General features: G+C 41.4%; 1 protein-coding gene across 10 annotated transcripts in view; it reads right to left on the minus strand.

The window, feature by feature from the left end:
- Positions 1 to 21102, minus strand: part of HECW1 (HECT, C2 and WW domain containing E3 ubiquitin protein ligase 1) — a 296682-nt gene that overhangs the window by 181400 nt on the left and 94180 nt on the right. For all 10 annotated transcript variants that reach the window (XM_087892405.1, XM_087892404.1, XM_087892401.1 and 7 more), the window contains one exon: positions 11517 to 11841. In XM_087892405.1, the coding sequence (XP_087748531.1) occupies positions 11517 to 11841 (325 nt within the window). The remainder of the gene's footprint in view (positions 1 to 11516; positions 11842 to 21102) is intronic.

Here is a 21102-nt window from a genome sequence, read left to right on the forward strand (position 1 = left end):
ATGACTGACCACAGGGCCACTTGAGCACCTATTTTCAACCCCCCCCCCATCTTCCCCACCAGATAAGTGAAAGCAGACCAAAAGTCTGCAAGCTGCAAACTCTGCAATTGGCCTGGACTACCTTGCATGGCTGAATGATTGGGTTGGAAATGATCCCAAGACTGCAGGGACTTGATGATAAGGAAGCAGGCCCAAGGTCTGCAAGAATCGTATTCACAGTGAATATGGAAAGTCTATACACACCTGTTAAAATGCTAGTTTTTTGAGATTAAAATAAAATCAGAACAAGATAAATCACTACAGAATTTTTTCTATCTTTAATAGAAGTTGTACAATTCAACTGGGAAAAAAACCCAAATCTTTCAGGAGAAAATAAAAATATAAAAAAATCTTAAAATAACATTGTTCTATTATACCATTGGGTAGGCAAGGAAGGAGGCAAGACAGGGTAACGATTGAACAGGCTTTATTGCTAACAGTAAATAGCTAACGGTGGACTCCCTCTGTGCTAACAACATAGGAGCGAGCCGGCTTCTTTTCCTCTGACACTTGTTATATAGGCGAGCTGTCAGATATCGGGCCAATCAGAGAACGTCCCTTTCCCGCCTTCCACGTTGGTTCAGCCAATCAGGAGCACTTCTGCCTCCACGTGCTGCTGGGGGGAATGTAACACTCCTCCCCTCCTGGATAGCGCAGGCATAGTCAGCTAGATAGGCTGGGCTGGTCTGCAGCTCCTCCCCAATCTGCGCAGTTTCATAGGAGTTGTCAGATTGGGCAGATCTATCGCCGGGGCCTCCGGAACTTCTGGACACACTGACACCGGCTCCGGCAGATGAACAGACAGCGAGGACGTAGCAGCAGTTGGTAAGTCCTCTGACAGGTCAGTGACTGTGGGCACCTGTCATCATTGGTCTTGTCAAATGACTGCTCTGTTCTTGTATTTGGCACATTGCTGCAGGCCTCACTCAATTCCGCCCTTAGTCCAGGGAACCGGCGGGTCCGCAGCTGGTCAACATGTCGTTTCCATATGCAGCCATCCCTTAGCTCCACTCTATATGAGTAGGGGCCCGTTACATCCACCACCAACTCAGGCATCCATTTTGGGTCTCCGCAGAAGTTCTTAGCATATACCCAATCCCCTTTCTGGAATGCCCTGGCCCCACCAGAGGAATCTACTGGTTTTTCTTCAGAATAACTAGTGTGCATACAGTCTAGGTCTATTCTTAGCCACCATCCCATCAGCAGGGCTACATAGGGTGGATGGGCACAGTGTGGTATGTTGGGCAAGGAGATAAGAGGCGATCTTATCATGCCAGTCCTCTGGGCCCATTTTGCTCAAGGTATCCTTAGTTGAGCGCATGGCCCGTTCTACAAGGCCATTACTGGATGGGTGGTAAGGAGCCATCAGGGCATGCCTCATGGCATGCATGGCCAAAAAGGTCTGGAACTGTCCCGAAGTTAGTTGTGGCACCGTTATCGGAAACAACAGTGTCTGGCAAGCATTGTAGGGCTTTTACTACAGCCTTGGATGTGGTGGAGGGCATTAGTACCACCTCGACCCACTTCGAAAAGGCATCCATGACGACCATGAAGATCTTCCTCTGGTAGGGGCTGGCAAAATCAATGTGGAGCCTCGACCAGGGTGTTTTGGGTGTTTCCCATTCTCTGACGGGGCCCTTGGTGGCAATTCTTGTGTCTGTTGGCACCTATGGCAACCAGATACCCACTTCACAATGTCTTGGTCCAGCCCTGGCCACCACATGTAACTGCGGGCTAGTCCCTTCATTCTCACTATGTCCGGGTGTCCTTTATGCAATGCCTTTAATACAGGTTCCTGGAGATCCAGGGGATCCACAACCCTCGACCCCCATAGCAGACAGCCTCTTTGAACTGAGAGCTCGTGTTGTCTGGTGACATATGGTCGAAATAAGTCATCCTGCCATCCCTGAGGCCAGCCCCTCTTCACCCAGTTCAAAACCTGGGTTAAGGTATGGTCACTGACCGTGAACCTCGCAATGTTGAGCAAGGTGATGGGCAGTTGTTGGTCATCGATCAAAAAGACGGCAGACACAGGGGCAGTGTCTTGAACAGCCGCCGTGAGGGGGCAGCAGCTTAGAGCGTCGACATGTGCCAACGCCTTGCCTGGATGATAGGACAGCTTGTAGTTATAAGCTGCCAGAAACACAGTCCAATGTATCATCCTGGGGGATAATATCTGGGGTGTCTGGCGGTCCCCAGACAGAATACCCAATAGAGGCTTATGATCAGTCACTAATTGGATGAACCGGCCATAAACATAGTCATGAAATTTCTTTACCCCTGCCACTACTGCTAAAGCCTCTTTGTCCATTTGGCTGTAATGCCTCTCCGCCAGTGACAGGGTCCTGGAGAAAAATGCATTGGGTGCTTCAACTCCATTGGGCAGAATGTGACTCACCACCGCCCCGACCCCATAGGGAGATGCGTCGCTAGCAAGAGTGAGGGGAAGGGAGGCATCATACTGTACCAGGACGGCATTGGATGGTCAACAGGTCTCTGATAGCGGCAAAAGCAACAGCCTCCCTACGTCCCCATGGTATGCAGTCTCTCAGCAAACAATGTAACGGCTTGGCAATGGTGGCTTTGTTCAGCAGGAACATATTATAAAAGTTCAGCAAGCCCAGGAAAGCCTGCAATTCCGACTTGTTAGAAGGCATTGGTGCATCCCGTATAGCCCGGGTCTTGGATGGAGTAGGGTGTATTCAACGCACATCCAATAGGAACCCCAGGAATTCAACCTGCGTGACACCTATATAGCACTTTGTCCTCTTCAGCTTGAGGCCAGCCTGCCGAAATCGACTGAGCATGGCTCGCAGGTGGTCTGCCAGTTCATTATCATTAGCGGTGGACAGGAGGACGTCGTCAAAATATGGCATCACGCCAGGGATGCCCTGCAACAGCCTTTCCATAAGGCTTTGAAAAATGCCAGGGGCCACACAGACCCCAAATTACAGGCGAATGGCATTTAAAAGCTCCATGGTGGGGGACGATTGTCTGAGCCTCAGCAGATGCCTCATCAACAGGAAGCTACTGATAAGCTTGTGCTAGGTCTAACTTAGCAAAAATTTTCCTGCGGCCAATGAGTGTAGTAAATGGTGAACCACGGGTACTGAGTAGGGGTTAGCCTGCATTGCCCGGTTCAGTGTGCACTTATAGTCTTCACATAGGTGCACAGACCCATCAGGCTTGATGGGAACGACAATAGGCATCTCCCATCTCGCATGGTCCACAGATTCTAATATACCCTGAGCTAATAATTTGTCAGTCTCTAAGTCTACTTTGGCCCGAAGTGCAAAAGACACTCTTCTAGCCTTGAGGCGAATGGGAGCCACTTGTGGGTCCAAGTTAAAGGACACAGGGGTTCCTTTATATTGTCCTAAGTCCTCACTGAATACATCAGCAAATTCAGCTGTCAGGGCATGCCATCTGTCATGGTTGACAGTGTGAATTCCTACAACACTTAGTCCTAAGGAATCGAACCAGTCTAACCCCAGTAGACTGAGTAAGGCTCCTTCTACGACTAATTTCAAAGACCCCCGAAAGTTCTTATAGGTGACCCTAACTTTGCTAGAGCCACCAACCAGAATGTGATTGCCTTGGTAACCACGCAGCCGGACATGACAATGTGTAAGGCGTCGTTTAGACATAGAAGGCAGTAAACTTTTAAGGGTAGTCCAGGAAACGAGAGTGAGGGATGAGCTCATGTCAATTTCCATTTTACAAGTCTTATCGTTAATGGTTAGAGTGAGGTAAAAAAAAATTTCTCAATTCATTGCTGGCATGGTCAATAATTGCTTCAGGGAGGCAAGGCTCCTGATAGACAGTGAAGCATTCTTCACCATTTCTGTCTGTCAGTTTTCCTGCCTGCCTGCCTTGCCTGCACATAAATTCTTCCCTCGGGGGACATGGAGGAGAGCCCTTTGCTGGCTGAGGAGCACAACAAACCCTTGCCAAATGTCCTTTTTTTCCACAGTGTCTACAGACTGCCTTCTTAAATTTACAGTCGAACCTGTGGTGGTTTCCTCCACAACCTCTGCAGAGAAATTGTGTTCTCTTTCCTGACCCATCTCTGCATCTTTTTTGAGTTGCCCTCAGGCGGCTCACTGCTTCCCCTTTTTCCTCTGAGTCATTCCCTTCCTCAACCACTTCCTGGTGGACGGTTGAGGTTTTTCTTCCTGTAGAGGGGCTCACTGTTTTCTGGATTTCTGAGGCTGATCAGTGTGACAACTCCGATGCTCCAGGGCTGATCGCAGGGTCACATCTGTCCTAGCCAAGAGACGGTGTTGTAATTGGATATCTCTAACCCCACACACTAACTGGTCTAATAATAGCTCTTCGAGATAGTCTCTAAAAATCACAATTCAAGGCAGCAGGTCGTAAAGCTGCCATGTACTGATTGATTGTTTCCCCTTCTGCCTGACAGCCATGTCTAAAAGCATGGCATCTAGCTATTCTTGAGGGCATGGGGCATAATGCCCTCTCATCTTAGCCAGCAGAATATCCCATGAAACATCTTGGACCCTCAGGGGTGCTAAAAGAGCCCTAGCATTTTCAAACATATTGTGACCACAAATACTGAGGAAAACAGCTTGCTTATGTACTCCTGGTAGTCCCTTGTAATCGTTGGCCGCCATAAAACAATCAACTTGATCCAAAAAAGAGTCCCAAGTTTCTGTTGCCTGGTTAAAAGGCGCGAAAGTAGCCAGGGTAGCCATCTCCTTGCTGAGGAAGCGCCCCGGTGTGAGTTGTGCAACGTCTCATCCCCTCAGTCAGCTATTCATGACCGCTCTTTTTGTTTTTTGTGACTTCACCTATTCCTGTTGCCTCCTCCTGTATCCCACCCCTCGTCACCAATGTTCTATTATAGAATTGGGTAGGCAAGGAAGGAGGCAAGACAGGGTAACGATTGAACAGGCTTTATTGCTAACAGTAAACAGCTAACAGTGGACTCACTTTGTGCTAACAATGTAGGAGCGAGCCAGCTTCTTTTCCTCTGACAGCTCTTATATAGGCAAGCTGTCAGATATCGGGCCAATCAGAGAGCGTCCCTTTCCCGCCTTCTGTGTGCCAGCAGTTCAGCCAATCAGGAGCGCTTCTGCCTCCACGTGTTGCTGGGTGGAATGTAACAAACATAGTGCATAAAAATGCATACTCTTAAACAGGGGTGAAATCTAAAAAATTTTGCTACTGGTTCTGTGGGCGTGGCTTAATTAGTGGATGGGACTTGGTGGTCAGGTGACTGGGTGAGTGTGGCTTGTTGGTCAGGGGGTGTGGCCAAGTCGATGTCACTTTGCTGCCCTTTTTTAATTTACAAAACACAACACAACACAACTGGCTCACCCACAAGGTAAAAGCAGCTGTACTAGACCAAAATGGCCCCTGCAACAAGAAGGAACCTCACACAGCCACAAAAAGCTCAAAAAACCAACTTTCACACTTTACACACACACAACACAACACAAGTGGCTCACCCACAATGTAAAAGCAGCTGTGCTAGATCCAAAATGGCCCCTGCAACAAGCAGGAACCTCACACAGCCCCAAAAAGTCCAAAAAACCAACTTTCACACTTTACACACACACAACACAACACAACTGGCTCACCCACAATGTAAAAGCAGCTGTGCTAGACCCAAAATGGCCCCTGAAACAAGCAGGAACCTCACACAACCACAAAAAGTCCAAAAAACCAACTTTCACACTTTACACACACACAACACAACACAACTGGCTCACCCACAATGTAAAAGCAGCTGTGCTAGACCCAAAATGGCCCCTGAAACAAGCAGGAACCTCACACAGCCACAAAAAGTCCAAAAAACCAACTTTCACACTTTACACACACAAAATTCCACATACAGCTTTGTGAGATTTTGTGTGTTTGTTTAGTTAGAGTGAAACACTACAGAAACACACAAAATCTCAGAAAGCTGCACAAATATTATTTTATTTTATTTTTATTTTTATATAAAAGCAGCTAAATTTAAAACTTCCTAAACTTTAAATGGCTAGGTCTAAAAAAAGTACTACTACAAAAAACCCCAATTAACTATTTTTTTTAAAGCTCCCAAAGGGAAAAAAAAACCTACAGGCAGGAAGGCAGGCATATAGAGCTGCTCACCGATGAGCTTGATTGCAGGCAGGGAGATTCAGTTTCTTGCTGATGCAATGGATTGCAGGGATTACAGCAAGTGAAGCAAGGCAGGCGTTGCGACCAGCAGCTAAGGTAAGCAAGCTGGAGGCTGGGGGGAGGGCGGGGGGGGGGAAGGGATTTTTGCTACCGGTTCTCCAAACTGCCCGCTGCCATCGCTACCTACTCGCCCGAGCCGGTCCGAACCGGAAGCATTTCACCCTTGCTCTTAAACCAATACTTTGTTGAAGCAGTTTTTTATTTTAGGAGAGCATTCAGTCTTTTGAACCTACTCTTCTGTGCAAATTTGTCAGACTGTGCAGTCGTCTTCATGTAACCCAACAGATTTTCAGTTGTATTCAAGTCTGGGATCTGCCTGAGCCATTTCAAAACTTTTATCTTCTTCTGGTGAAGTTATTGTTTTGTTGATTTGGAGGTATGCTTTGGGTCATTGTTTCATTGAAAAGTGAAAATCTTCTTTATCTCCAATATTTTAGCAGGGCCTAAAGGCGCTGTGATTAATATTTGGAACTGTTCATATTTCTCTTCACTTTAACTAAAGCCCCAATTCCAGTTGAAGAAAAGCAGTCCCAAAGCATATTGCCGCTAACACTATGCTTCACTGTGGGTATGGTATACTTTTGATGATGCACAGCATTGTTTTGAGGTATGTCCAGTTTAATGAAAAGAAGGAATAGCGGTGACATGATAGCAGTGTCCCAGTATCTGAAGGGTTGCAACAGGGAGGAAGAAGGCAACCTATTCCCAAAGCACCTGAGGGCAGGACAAGAAGCAATGGATGAAACTAATCAAGGAGAAAAACAATCTAGAACTAAGGAGAAATTTCCTGACAGTTTGATAGCAGTGTTCCAATATCTCAGGGGTTGCCACAAAGAAGAAGGAGTCAAACTATTCTTCAAAGCACCTGAGGGTAGAACAAGAAGCAATGGGTGGAAACTAATCAAGGAGAGAAGCAATTTAGAACTAATGAGAAATTTCCTGACAGTTAGAACAATTAATCAGTGGAACAACTTGCCTCCAGAAGTTGTGAATGCTCAAACACTGGACGTTTTTAAGAAGATGTTGGATAACCATTTGTCTGAAGTGGTGTAGGGTTTTCTGCCTAAGCAAGGGGTTGGACTAGAAGACCTCCAAGGTCCCTTTCAACTCTGTTATTCTATTCTATTCATTGTAAAGCCATACTTTTCGGAGTGTAAGACGCTCCAGACTATAAGACACATCTACATTTTTTGGGGAGGAAAACAAGAAAAAAAAATCTGCCTCTGCCTCTCAGCATCCATCCAGTATTCATCTGACCCATTTGCTGTGACCCGTTTGCCGCAGCCCATTTGCCACCGCCTGTTTGTCACCGCCACAGCTTGTTCGCTGCCACCCATTTGCTGCCACCCGTTCGCCGCCACTGCCATCCATTCATTGCCACCATGGCCCATTCAGTCCAGCCCATTTGCTGCCACCCATTTGTTATGGCCTATTTACCACCACTGCGGCCTGTTCAGCACGGCCCGTTTGTCGTGACCTATTCACCGCCGCCACCTGTTTGGCATGGCCCATTCGCCACTACCCATTTGGCATGGCCCTTTCATCATCGCCCATTTGCCACCGCTGTGACCCGTTAGCCACCACCGCCGCAGCCCATACTAGAACAGCTGATCAGCGCCGCACCAATTCCCCTCCCCCCTGCCGCAACATTCAATGTATAAGATGCACCAAAATTTTCACCCACTTTTAAAGGGGGGGGAGTGTGTCTTATACTCTGAAAAATACGGTAATCAGTGGAACAATTTGCCTCCAGAAGTTGCGAATGCTCCAACACTGGAAGTTTTTAAGAACAGATTGGATAACCATTTGTCTCAAATAATATAGGGTTTTCTGCTTGAGCAGTGGATTGGACTAGAAGACTGCCAAGTTCTCTTCCAACTCAGTTATTCTGTTATTTTGTTTTACACCATATGTTTTGGAATTATGGCAAAAAGTTCAATGTTGGATTCATCAGACCATAACATATTTTTCCACATTTTGTCAGACTTGATTTTAATTTTTGCAAAATGTAGTTGGGTTTGGATGTTTTTCTTTATAAGAAAAGGCTTCTTTCTTGCCGCCCTACATCATGTTATATACTACTGAAAAATATGGGAAATTTTTTGTCACATATGGTACACAATCAGTATTTGTCAGAAATTCCTACAGATGCTTTAATGTTGCTGTAGGTCTCTCAAACCTGTTTTCCTTTTGTTTTTTCATCAATTTTAGAGGGACCTTCAGTACTTGATAATCAGTTCTCCATTTGTTGATGACTGTCTTCACTGTGTTCCATGGTATATCCCTATGATGGCGAACCTATGGCATGTGTGCCACAGGTGGCACGCAGAGCGCTTTCTGTGGGCACATGAGCCGTCACCCCAGCTTGGCTCTGCCGCGCATGCACGTGCGCCTCCAGCTAGCCAGCTGGTTTTCAAGTCTCTGCCATGCATTCATGCGGGGCGTGGGAGATGCACACATGTGCGGGGGTCACATCTGGGGGGGAAATGGGGCGGATGTGGGGAGGTCACATGTACATGCGGGCATCTTAGCAAAGATAATTAGCGTACCTCAGTAGCTAAAAACTAATTGCCTATGCGCTCTTATCAGAAATAACAAAACAAGGAAAAAAGCCATAAATCAAACCGTCCGAGCTACCAGATGTCAGGGCGTTGATTAATCCCATTTTTGGCTCTGGGACAATCACCCTGGTTAATTAGAGGATGGATCGTGGCTCCTCCTTGTTGCAATATTCTGAAAAGAAACGCGAAGAAAAGTTTCTAATAAAACTCATTTATTTGTTATAAAGAAAATAAAACACCTCACTAACTAAGAAAAGTTAATTGCTACATTTTGAAATAGCTTTTGCCGGCTATCTCAGCCGGACCTTTCTGGAAAGAGAACAAAGGAAAGAATATGAGTAAAGGAATGTGGGTGGATGGACATGCGTAGTAGCTTTTGATAACAATTCTTGGCAAGGTACGGAAAGTCTGATAGTCCAGAAATAATTAGCTCAGCTGGTAAATAAAATAACGCAGTGACAATGCTCACACATGTGGGGGGACAGGATGCATATGGGGGTGTCACACACACATTGCATTATGGATGTGCGCACATGCCCTTTCGGCACTCAGTATCAAATTGGTTAGACACCACTGGTATATCCTATGCTTTGAAAAAAAAAATTGTATCCTTCTCCTGGCCAACATCTTCCAACAATGAGATCCCTTTGATGCTTTGTAAGCTCTTTGCAGCTCTTGGCGTTTGTTCTAAGAGGCTATTGAGTAAATGTCAGAAAAATCCTACTGGCACAGCTGAACTTTATATGGGCTTGATTAAAATCACTTTAATTGATAGCAGGTCTATCAATAGTAATGATTATTATTTAACATCAGTTTTAATGTGATTGATTAATTCTGAATACAGCCACATATAAGAAGGTGTGAACTCTTATGCAGCCATATTATTCTACATTTTTATTTTTACTTTTTTCCAAGAAAAAGATTTCAGTTTGTTTTTCAATTGAATTGTACAGCTTATATGTTATATTAAATCTGGGAAAAAATTCTGAAAGTGATTTATCTTGGTCTGATTTTTTTTTTTACATCTCAAAAAACTGGCACTTTAACAAGAGATTTATAGATGTTCTATATCAACTGTAATTCTGAGATACATCAAGAGAAATATGAATATCTTGAAAGAGGAATGGATGATAATTCTTGTGTTAATCATCTCTAATCTTGGGAGGAGATAAAAATTTCTTCAAGCTATTCAGAGCAGAATCATTGGATCTGATGCAATGATTTTACTAAATCATGTTAATCAATGGTTACCATTGTTACTCCTATTTAAGAGTCAAGTCAGAGATAGAAATAAATTAAGCATTGAATGAAAACTGCTGTTGATAATCTACTGGCTTCTGAGATGATTTGGTCAGTTTTTCTATAAACGAAGTACAAATGAAAACCGAAAATAAATTTTTGCAAAACATTAAATCATCATAGCTTAAAATTAAACACACAGTGTAGTGCACCAAAGCAATACTCAAGAAGCTTCACAAAACAATAGATTAAAACATAATTACCACTTACATTAAGAAATAAGCACCTCCCCACACCAATTCTGACTCAGGATCAGAACAATTTAAATACAAAGTCTTTCTGAGTAAAAATGTTTGTTTGAAGTTAGAAAGACAACAAAGTAGCATAATTAGTGTTGGCAGTAAGTTTAAAAATATGGGTGCATTTACCAAAAAGATCCTTGCTTTTATTTTTAGTACAGAAAATACTCCTAATGTTTCTATGTGCAACACTTTAAATGTCTTTCCCAAATGGAAGATACAAGTAGTCCTTGATTTATAATGGCAATTGGGAATGGAATTTCCATTGTTAAGCAATGCAATTGTAAAGTGCAACTGCATAGCTTAGTAACATTCATCCCTGCAGTCCTGACTGCAGATGTTAACTAAATTTATGAGAAGTTCTGCATGGTTCAAGGATGGTGTGAGAGGTACCATGGGGGTTGTGGAGATTATGCAAGGGTAGTGCAAGTCCTGTGTGACTGCACAGGGCTACGGAAGGGTGTGCAGATGAGGGGGAGACTTACTCTTAACAACCTGAGATCTTCCTTGCCACCTTCCCCTTTGACTTTCTGAACGGCATATAAAGTTGCCAATGGCAGTCACATGATCGCAAGATGCTTGGCAACCGGTCATAAGTAAAAATGGGTTGCCAAGCGACCAGACTGCAATCATGTGACCGCAGGGGTGCTGAAACAGCTGTAACTCCAAGGACCACCATTCATTTAATGCCACTGTAAATTTGAAGAGTCATTGAATGAATGGTCATTAGTCAGCATCCATTTATTTCAAATCACATTTTCCCTTCAGTAAACATAACTGGAAAAGCTGACAATCCAAATCCCACTGAACTGCATGCTTCCTACAAGCTTTCTCTATACAGATATTTGTGTTGTTAATTGCAGTACCTATTTTGGAATTACACTACTGACATAAAATAACAAAAGAAGTAGGACTTGCTATGAGACACTCATGACCAGGATTCAACAGTTAAATCACAAATCTCCTGATTTTGCTAGACTAAACTCATTTCCTAGGCTAGGGCTTGGCAGAAGTTTTACATTGTCAACATTTCTTTTTTTCTTCCATTTGATACCTCTTTTATTGTTATTGTTGCTTTTGTTGATTCTAAATTATGGATTATATTCAACTTGAAACAAATCTGATTTACAATACATGTTTTACTTGCAAAATTAAGTTACAACAAATCCTATGAATATAGCTGACTTACCAATAAGATACATGCCAATCCAGTCACCTGCATCTACTTCTTCCTTTATATCCCAATAAATCACTAGATCCTGTGAATGTCCTATGGAATAATAGGAACTGCTGACCATGAGTGTAGACCGGCTGTCTGAAGTGACCAAATCTGTGTCACTGGTCGAGCGGGGAATGGTGACTGTCCCATGGAGTCCACTTCCAATGTCCATGTTGTGGAACTGGTCTGGGTTATAGCTGTACCTCAGAGATTCTTTACAGCGACGCCGGTTCTGTGAGTTCCTGGATGGGGATGCCATAGCAGCCAGGCCTAATAATCTGTTCTGGTACAGATTCTGCCAAAATGAAAGAGAGGAATAATTGAAATTCATATAAATGAAAATGACATCCCCTTGAAAATTATCAAATAGAATGAACACAGTGTTGCTAATGACGTCGATGCATATTACAGATGCAGTTTTTAATCATAAAAACTGGAATCCATTTGTCAGTAGCTATTATTAAAATAGATACATTTATTGTCTTATGCAATATGAATTTGTACCTAATGTGTTGCATAAGTGGGATTCATTTTACTAGAAATATAATATTACTTAATGAAGTATATAGAACTTTCATTAGCAAATTACATTTCTGTTTGACTTTTATCTTTGGCTCATCACCAGCCTTTGGCAGCCAAGTCAATATTTTAGCCTGAATCTTACTGCAGTCATCTTCATTTTCACTGCTTCTCCCAATTGCATCATTTACTTTGTCAAAAAATTTAAAAAAGCAAAAATGAAAGTCACTTTCTCAAAAATTGCTGCTGCCAATTGAGCTTTTATCATATTCTTGGTAGTAGTGGTTGGCAATTATTGACAACTCAATTTGGTTAATACAGCAAAAAAATGAACCTCTTAACTTAATTCCTTTTGAAACTAAGTGCCAGTTTGGCTACTTTGCTGTAGCTGATTGTACCTTCAAAGCATAGAAGAATTATATGCAGTTATGACACATTTTCATTGATCAAAGTTGGAAAGGTAAGTAACAAGATTAAGACTGTAAGATGCTCAGTTATAGCACTTATTTGGAATTCTGTACTGCAACCCTACATTAGGTTGCACAGATTTTTCCATTGTGATTTGCTTCTAATTTGCAACATCAGTCTGGTTCAGTCTGCAATAGTGTTAAAAAAACAATGACATCTGCAGAAGGAAAGAAAGATGATTATGTAATCTTACCATCATGCAAATGCCATTGTTTATTTTTCTGAGATATCAAGATGCAAGTATCCAATGGTAGCTTTTTCATAATGAATATGCATGTTATCATTCTGGCACTATTACAGTTTGCTGGAAGGAAACTACATAATGGCAGGTCAACTTGTCAAATGACCACATCAAAAACATGCTATGTGAAACCTTCAAGAAAATACAGTTTCAAGTGTCATTCACATAGTAACCATTTTATCCAAGACTAATCAAATGGGATTCACTTCATTCTTTCATAGATAAATAAGTACAGGTTGTTTAATTTTTGCGGTTGATGGAATCCTTATTTAAGATTCTGAAGATTAATGTAAAGCTAACATTACCAGTTTAACACACTGGTATTTTGCGAGAAATTGTCAATAGGCTAAATCTGATGCGTTTTATGCTAATTAGAAGGGCTATGACAGTCCACCTGGAATCATTATTGATAAAAATGCTTTACTGCTCAGTGAAAACAAGCAACTATAAGCAACTATTGTTTGGCTTTCCCTCATTTTTCATTTCTCTACAGATTAGAAAGCACTAGTACTTCCAAGGCATCTGGAAAACAATTAGTTTTGGAATTTATAATATTTTAGTCTTAGATCAAGTGTACACTTTATACCAGATGAAATTTTTTTCACTCAAAAGCATCTTGAAGTTACTTGATTGTGTGTGTGTGTGTGTGTGTGTGTGTGTGTGTGTGTGCGTGTGTGTGTAAGGCAATGTACACAATCCTATATGAGGAACAGACACTGTAGACATCTTAATAAAGACAGAATCAGCAAACTCTGCCACTATCTTTTGATGGGATTATTATGTTTACTGATACAATAGTGAGGGTGGGAGAGTAAGAGTTTGTGTATTACTAAAATAGCAAACCCAAAACTAAATACATATCATTCATCATTCAATAACTGCAAAAAGAAGCTGCTAATTGATGAATAATGGAATAAACATGTACAAACCAAATATTAATATCATCTATCCTTATTTGAAATACAGTGCTTTCAAATTCACACATTCATTTAGAAAGAATCTACTGATGAAGCTGTTCTGTAGGGATTTCTGGCATCAGAAGCATCTAACACGAGTGAAAGTCAAGGAAAGGATAGGATAGCATCTGTGCAATTTCAAAGCATGGTTAGCAAGACAATAAATGCAAATTTACACTCAGTAATCCTAGAGCAAAGTAAAAAAAAATTGTCACTTGCTCCAGAAATAAGGATATTTTTAAAAAAAGCACAACCGGGTCAACAGCAATCTGATCAGGTTATTCCTTGGTAGTTATGCATTTGGGTTGTACAAAGAAGATACTTAAATATACGTAGGAGGAAAAATCTTTTAAAGTACAAGTAGTCCTTGAGTTACGTAATGGAGCTATCCCATTCCATTTGTAATCTGAGGATTTGTAGGAATGAATTGTGTAATTTGAACATGATCACTCTCTCCTTTTGCGAATTGACCGTGCAGCTCGTTAAGTGCACATGAGGTATCTCTGGATGGAGAAGGCCGGGGGAGGGGGGGGCTAGTGATGTAATAGGCTGCCTGCTTCAGAAGTCCTCCTGTGGCCCACTGAGATACTTCATTCTCCCTCTCCTGGGGTCCCCACAATTGCTGTCCCCCATCCTGCCATGCCGGGTCACTTACCTTATGAAGACCTGTCTCCTCTCCAGCCTCTCTGTTTCTTTGCCTGCTCCCTCCTTTTTCATCAGCAAAGTGCTTGATAAAGCCTTCAGTAATGAAAAACAAGACGTGGAGGGCCCGCAGATGCCCTTCCGGGCCTTCTTTCTCACCACCGAACCCTTGATGAAGGCTTCGATGATGAAAAACGAGGCACGGAAGGCCTCTTTTTGCCCTCTTGGCCTCCTTTGTCACTACCAAACCGCTTGATGAAGCCTTCAGTGTTGAAAATGAGGCACAGAGGGCTGTGTGTGCCCTTCTGAGCCTCCTTTCTCCCTACAAAACTGCTTGAGGATCGTGTCCCTCTAAACTTCAGCAGCCCTTTTCAGAAAGCCTTTGTCGGTAGGAAAAAAGCTTTGGAGGGATGGGCCTGCACCTCCCAAGCTTCACTGGTGCTCACAAAGGCTTTTTGTAAAGGGCTGCCAAAGCCTACAGGGAGGCAATCTCCCTGCAGGCTTTGACAAGGAAACAGCAATGGAGGGAAGGCTTGAAAGACCTAAGCCTTCCCTCCGTTTGCAAACATCCAAGCCTCAATTCTCAGAGAATAGAGGCCCAAAGTGTGAGATCACATGAGATCAGTAGCGCGAGATCTTGCGCTACTGATCTCGCATGATCTCATGGTATGTTAGCCCTCTGTTCTCTGCAAATGCACCAAAAGCCTGAAGCAATGAAACAAGCAAAGAAACTGTGACAGAAAGGAGATCTTCGCAAAGTAGGTGAGTCTCCACAGGCAGAGTGCTCCTGAAGACCCGGTGGGGGAACAGGCAGGGCAAATGTTTCAGAGCCTCTGCAGTCATTCGTAAGGGCAGAGAATAACTGCCATGGTGCTGCAACATTCATAATTTTGGGACTTGTTTGTAAACACTAGAGGGCGTTTATCGTGTAACTTTGAACATTCGCTAAGGGAACATTCGTAACTCGGGGATTACCTTATATGAAAAACAATCTTCTCTCTTTTGAAAAAAAGCTACTCTGCATGGTTTACAACAGTAAAATGGAAAAATATGTAAACATGATGATAGCAAAACAATGAAACAATAAGAATAAACAATTGAAGTACAATAATATGAATTAAAAGATAGATAGAAGAGGAGCAGGAAGTGAATAAGAGAGATGGGGTCACTAAATGGAACAGCAGCCACCTTCAATTTGGTACTCCCCTATTGGGTCCCAAAGCCAACCAAAAGAGACAGGCCTTTAGGTCCTTGTGGAAGAATAGAAGGGTGGAAGCAGACTCTTACTCTGGGGGGCAGCATGTTCCAGAGGATGGGCTCTATACAGAGAAGACTCTTATCCTGGATGCCACCTGCCAGAGTTCTTTGACTGAAGGGATCCAACAGACCTCCTCTACTGGCACGAGTATGGCAGGCTTGATTTAGCAGAACAAGAGAGTTCATCATATAGCCTGACTCAGGCTATAGAGGACTTTAAAGATCATAACTAACATCCTGAACTGCATCTGGAAACAAACCAATAAGCCAGTACAACTTGAGAAGCAGTGGTATAACATGGGCTATTCTAGGGGCCCCAAAGACTGCTCACACTGTCGAACTAGTTGAAGCTTCTGAATCCCTTTCAAGAGTAGCCCCTAAAACACATTTCAAGGGTATCCCATTGAAAATACTGTAAAATATATTGCAGTAATCCAGAACAGAGATGATTAGGGCTTGAGTGATCAAGCACAAGGAGTCCTTATCAAAGAAAGGACACATCTGGTGCACAAACTAAAGCTGTGTATAGAATCTTGTATCCATGACCGCTACCTGCTCTTTGAGTCCGGAGAACCTCTAAGAGTCCGAGTGGGATAGTGCAACCCTGACCAGAGCTAAAGATGTCAAAGACCTAGATCTTGAAGCTCCATGCAATAGGGTTCAGTCATAATCTGTTTCCCAGGTCATCCAACCCTAGCCTGGCAGCTGGCCCAAAAGGATACCAGAGTTAGTAGTATCAAAGCCTGCTGAGGCCTTCCCTGGCTTCTCCAGAGCAGGTTTTAATCTCAGTTCCAGCTCAGTCTCCAACATCCAACTCCAGCTGATGCCATCATCATTGATAATGCAAATGGTGTGCCCAAGCCAGGGCCCCAGATGAAACACCAGTCTGTGGACCTCACAGTGTCACCAATGCCATCAAAGCTGGCCTTGCCTAATACAGCAATAGCACTTAGACTTATATATCACTTTACAGTATTTTACAGTCCTCACTAAGCAGTTTACAGAGTCAGCATATTGCACCCAACAATCTGGGTATCTGTTTTCCCGACCTCAAAAGGATGGAATATATCTAATATATCTAATCCCTACTCATAGTCAAATCCAATCCAAGCTATTTATGATAACGACCTGATCAGAAATTATGATGTTGAAAAGGGAACTTTGCAAAGCTGGTTTAAGACAAGAATAATATGCAGTTTCCTGACTTCCAGTCTGGCTTCCGTCGCCACCAGAGGGTCCTCCGTGACCGCCAGCCCCGTTGCCTGTAAAGAGCCGCCTTTATACCTGAAAGGCGGCTCGAAAAACTCCATTTCCTGACGGAAATGTGAGCCAGAGCAGGAGAGGGCAGGTAGAGCCCTCTGCGAAGTCCCCAGAGTCTTTTTTTTACTCTTGGGGATGAGCAGAGTAGGGCTCCCTATTTTCGCTTGCCGCTGCTCCGGGCTTCGGGAGGACTCTGCCTTTTTGCAGAGCTAGGCGGCGGGACCGGTCCAACTAATAAAACAACAGATGGCTTAGTTAAAGAGAGCGAGATTTGTACCTGGGACCCTAAACCGCAAGTATTTTTAATGACTTTACAAGTGCTTCTAACTGAACGGAAAAAATAAATTTAAAATGGCGACTGCTGAGGCTTGAGAAGAAAGCCGAAAGTGAAAGTCCTTCCGTAAGCTACATAGTAGCGAAATATATAGTGCCGGCTAGACCAGAAGGAAAATATCCATTTTAATTTTCTCTTTTCTTGGAGATCTGTATTTGATCTTGTTTGGGAAAAAGTTTTCTTTAATAAAGAAAAAAGAGAGCTCTTTTGTGTGGCAGGATGGCGTTGAAGCTAATAAAGCCTGATAAACAAGCAGTGGGGGGGGGTGCTCCCCCATCCACAATTATCTGAACAAGCTTTGAGCCTGCAGATTTTGCAGAATGGTTTTAATTTAAAAGAATTTCTTCAGGAGGAAATGGCAAAATATCATGAGACTGTGAACCAGAAATTTGAAAAATTAAGGCAAGAAATTAAAGAAATTATACAACTAAAGTATGATAATCTGCAAGGAAAGATTGTAACAGTGACTAATGCTTTCTCAGAGGTTGTTATAAAGATGGATACAAATATCAAATTATTAGAGTCTAAAATGGAGGAAGTTGATGATAAGATTTATAATTTGGACAATAAAATACAAAAAATTGAAAAGGATTTGATAAATATTCAAGTTTAGAAGTAAAACCTAAAAAGGAAGCTGGTCACGAGACTTACAATGCAGAAGATATAAAGCAAGGGATTGAAAAAGAAGTTGTAATGATGCCATACAGGCTCACAGAATTTGCGGTCAGAATGAGAGGATTACAGAAAATAATAGTGATGATCTAAGAAAAATATCTGCTCAAGTTCTGGCTGGGATTTTAAAGGTTCACCCTGAGGAGGTATCTTGTAAGATTGACAAGGCCTATAGAGTAAATTCTTGGATTGCAAAGCAAAGGCAACTGCCTAGAGATGTGGTGATCTATTTCACAGATAAAGAAATAAGAAATGATATTGTGCAAAAATTCTTTAATTCTACTCCACAATTGTATGGAAGAAAGATTTGGATATATAAAGAATTGCCACCTAAGATGTTAAAAGATAGAAAGAAATTTGGACTATTGGTGACTGAGCTAAAAAAACAAAATATTTCATTCAGGTGGGATGTTCCAGTTGGTATAATATTGAGATATCAAGGAGAAAGATATCAGCTAAATACTGTTGAAAAAGCGGAAGAATTTTACTACAAGGTCCTCAAAAAGCAAAATCAACAAGAGATAGAAATTCAAGAAAAGCAGAAGGAGGTGGAAGTAATGAAGGAACAACAAGTTACAGAGGTCTCTACAGATGAGCCGCTTTTGGATTCTCTTTCAGAGGTCTCAGCTGGATTATTTAATACAAGAGAGGCGGCTCCGGATTCTAATGTAACGACTTATCAAGTTACAAACCAGCATGGAAATCAATCAGTTGATATACAATTTATAGAACCAGAATGGAGATGTAAGCCACAAAACCAAAACCAACAAGATCAAATTATAGATCAGCATGAAAACCAAATAGTTGATATACAATTTACAGAAAGGAATTCAGGATGGACATCCAACCCACAAAAAATCAAGAAAAGAAGAAGTAGGTCTCACAAAAACAAAAACTTTTAAACTAAACAACAGTGTAATGCCAGTTATTTAAGAGATGATTGAATATATGAAAAGATAATTGGCAAAGTATTGGTTTATATTATCCTGAGGAGAGTGACAGACCTCTGCAGTGCTGTATTTCTGGGATGTGAAAAGGGCCTTAAACTGAATGGATTGGAACTATCTTTTTTTGGGGGGGGGGATTCTTTGATAAATATACTACGTTTATGCTGAGTTACAAGGCAAGAGAGTTATGGGATTGGGCACGCAGAAGATCTGGTTGTTACCCTATTACGGTGGTTGGAATTAATAATTTGGATAAAAGACACCTCTACAGACACTATATGGAATATAATTATAAAGTCACTCGGGTGGTTGTTGTTGTTTTTTTATTATGAAGGTATTTGTTATTGATGGAGGCAGATGGTAATTGAAGATACCGAACATACTGTTGGAATTAGGATGTGATGTTACCCTAACATGGGTGATGGAGTTTATAATCCAGCTGAAAGACATTACAGAAGATATTATATGGATTACAAGCTTAAAGTCTTTTTAAGAGGATTTTATTTACATAAGGGAATAATTTCTAGTGGATTGGGCAGAAGAATAAAGATATTAAGAATTATTAAGTATGGTAGTCTTGTAGGAAAGAGACAGGTTAGTTTTTTGATTGTTTAGTTAAAGAAAAGGGATATTATGTTTAGATATGAATATATGTAAAAGATTTGAGTTAAGAGATATAACGATGGGGGTGAAGGAAATGGGTAGATTATGAACTAAATAAATGTTAAATTAGGATTTATTATATAGTTTTATAGCGGAAGGTCGTTTTGAAATGTTAGATTAATATACATAAAAGATTTGATTTACTATTATGCTAAATTAGGAGTTATTATATAATGTTATAGTAGAATGTTATTTTGAAATGTATAGTATAAGGGGCAGATGATAATTTTATTAGAAAGAAAGGATCAGCATATGGGGATGGAGTAAGGGGATGGTAAAGTATTATATAATCTGTTATGTATTTGGGTTTTATTATGAAGAAGTCACGGGGGAGGGGAGGGGGGTTAGGGAGGAGGGGGGAAAAGGGGGGGAAATTTGTATTTGAAAAACTTTTTCAATAAAAAAAAAGAATAATATGCAGTTTCCCCATTAAAAATATATTTTCAGCATCATTATCATCAGAGTTTTTTTAAAAAAAATTGTGATAAAGATCACATTTTTTAATTTCTTATGCAGCACAATTTTTAGAAGGCAATAAGGAATAATCTTAAAATACCTTTTCTATGATGAAGACTGTTGAAAACATTACATGCACATTCCGAGAAATGTTTATATATTTCTATACATGTACATACCTCTGTTTTCAGTATTCCACAGGTTGAAATGCTGAAAGCTGATGGTCACAGTTGACACAAAATACTAGCAAAGTGAGATGTCCCAGAGAAGAAAAAATATCCCATGCATTGAAAAATGCTGAAGTGATTCTTATACAAAAGAAATAGGCCCAAAATTATTTAAAGAACTATTATCCAATAAGCCTTTCAGTCATCTACAAAATAACTGTTTTCACCAAGATAATAGCAAAAAGAATATTGAGAACATTAAATCATGCACAGCAAAAGGAACAGGCAGGGTTCAGAAGTGGTTACAGCATAATGGGTCACATCCAGGTTGTTCAGCAAGTCATTGAAAGGAACCATGCCTCTATCCATGGCTTTCATTGAAAAGGCATTTGACTCAGCAAGCAATAATTAATGTATTACTCAACCAATAGGTGTAGACATTGCTTACATAAACCTACTACAATCAATATATGAAAAAAACAATGGTGACAATTTGGCTTAATGATCTTAAAATGAAAATCAACACAGAACGAGGTGTATGACAATACAATACTATATCACCTATCCTTTTCTCAGTCTGCCTTGAAGAAGTATTTTGCAAACTATACTGGGCAAAAGATGGAATAAAAATCAATGGCGCCTAGTTCCAGATGATGTTGTTCTCTTCTCACAAGACCCAGAAGAACTACAAAGACACACACAGGAGCAGGAGAACCATTTGGCTTAAAAATAAACCTGAAAAAGAGCCATAAATTCACTAAAGAAAGAAATATATATATGTATCTGGAGAAGAGCTAGATGTAATAGACTATTACATATACCTTGGCCAACAGATCTCAATGGAATATGATAAATTAAAGGAAATTGAACCGTGTGTTAAATGTAGTTGGCGGGCATTTGGCAAGCTAAACATAATTTTCAAGAACAGCCTCCTTCTATGCCTGAAGTGAAAAGTTTTCGATCAGTATATGCTA

This window comes from Pantherophis guttatus, chromosome 4, assembly GCF_059756535.1.
Source record: "Pantherophis guttatus breed Tessera chromosome 4, ASM5975653v1, whole genome shotgun sequence".
In the NCBI taxonomy this organism is placed as follows: Eukaryota; Metazoa; Chordata; class Lepidosauria; order Squamata; family Colubridae; genus Pantherophis; species Pantherophis guttatus.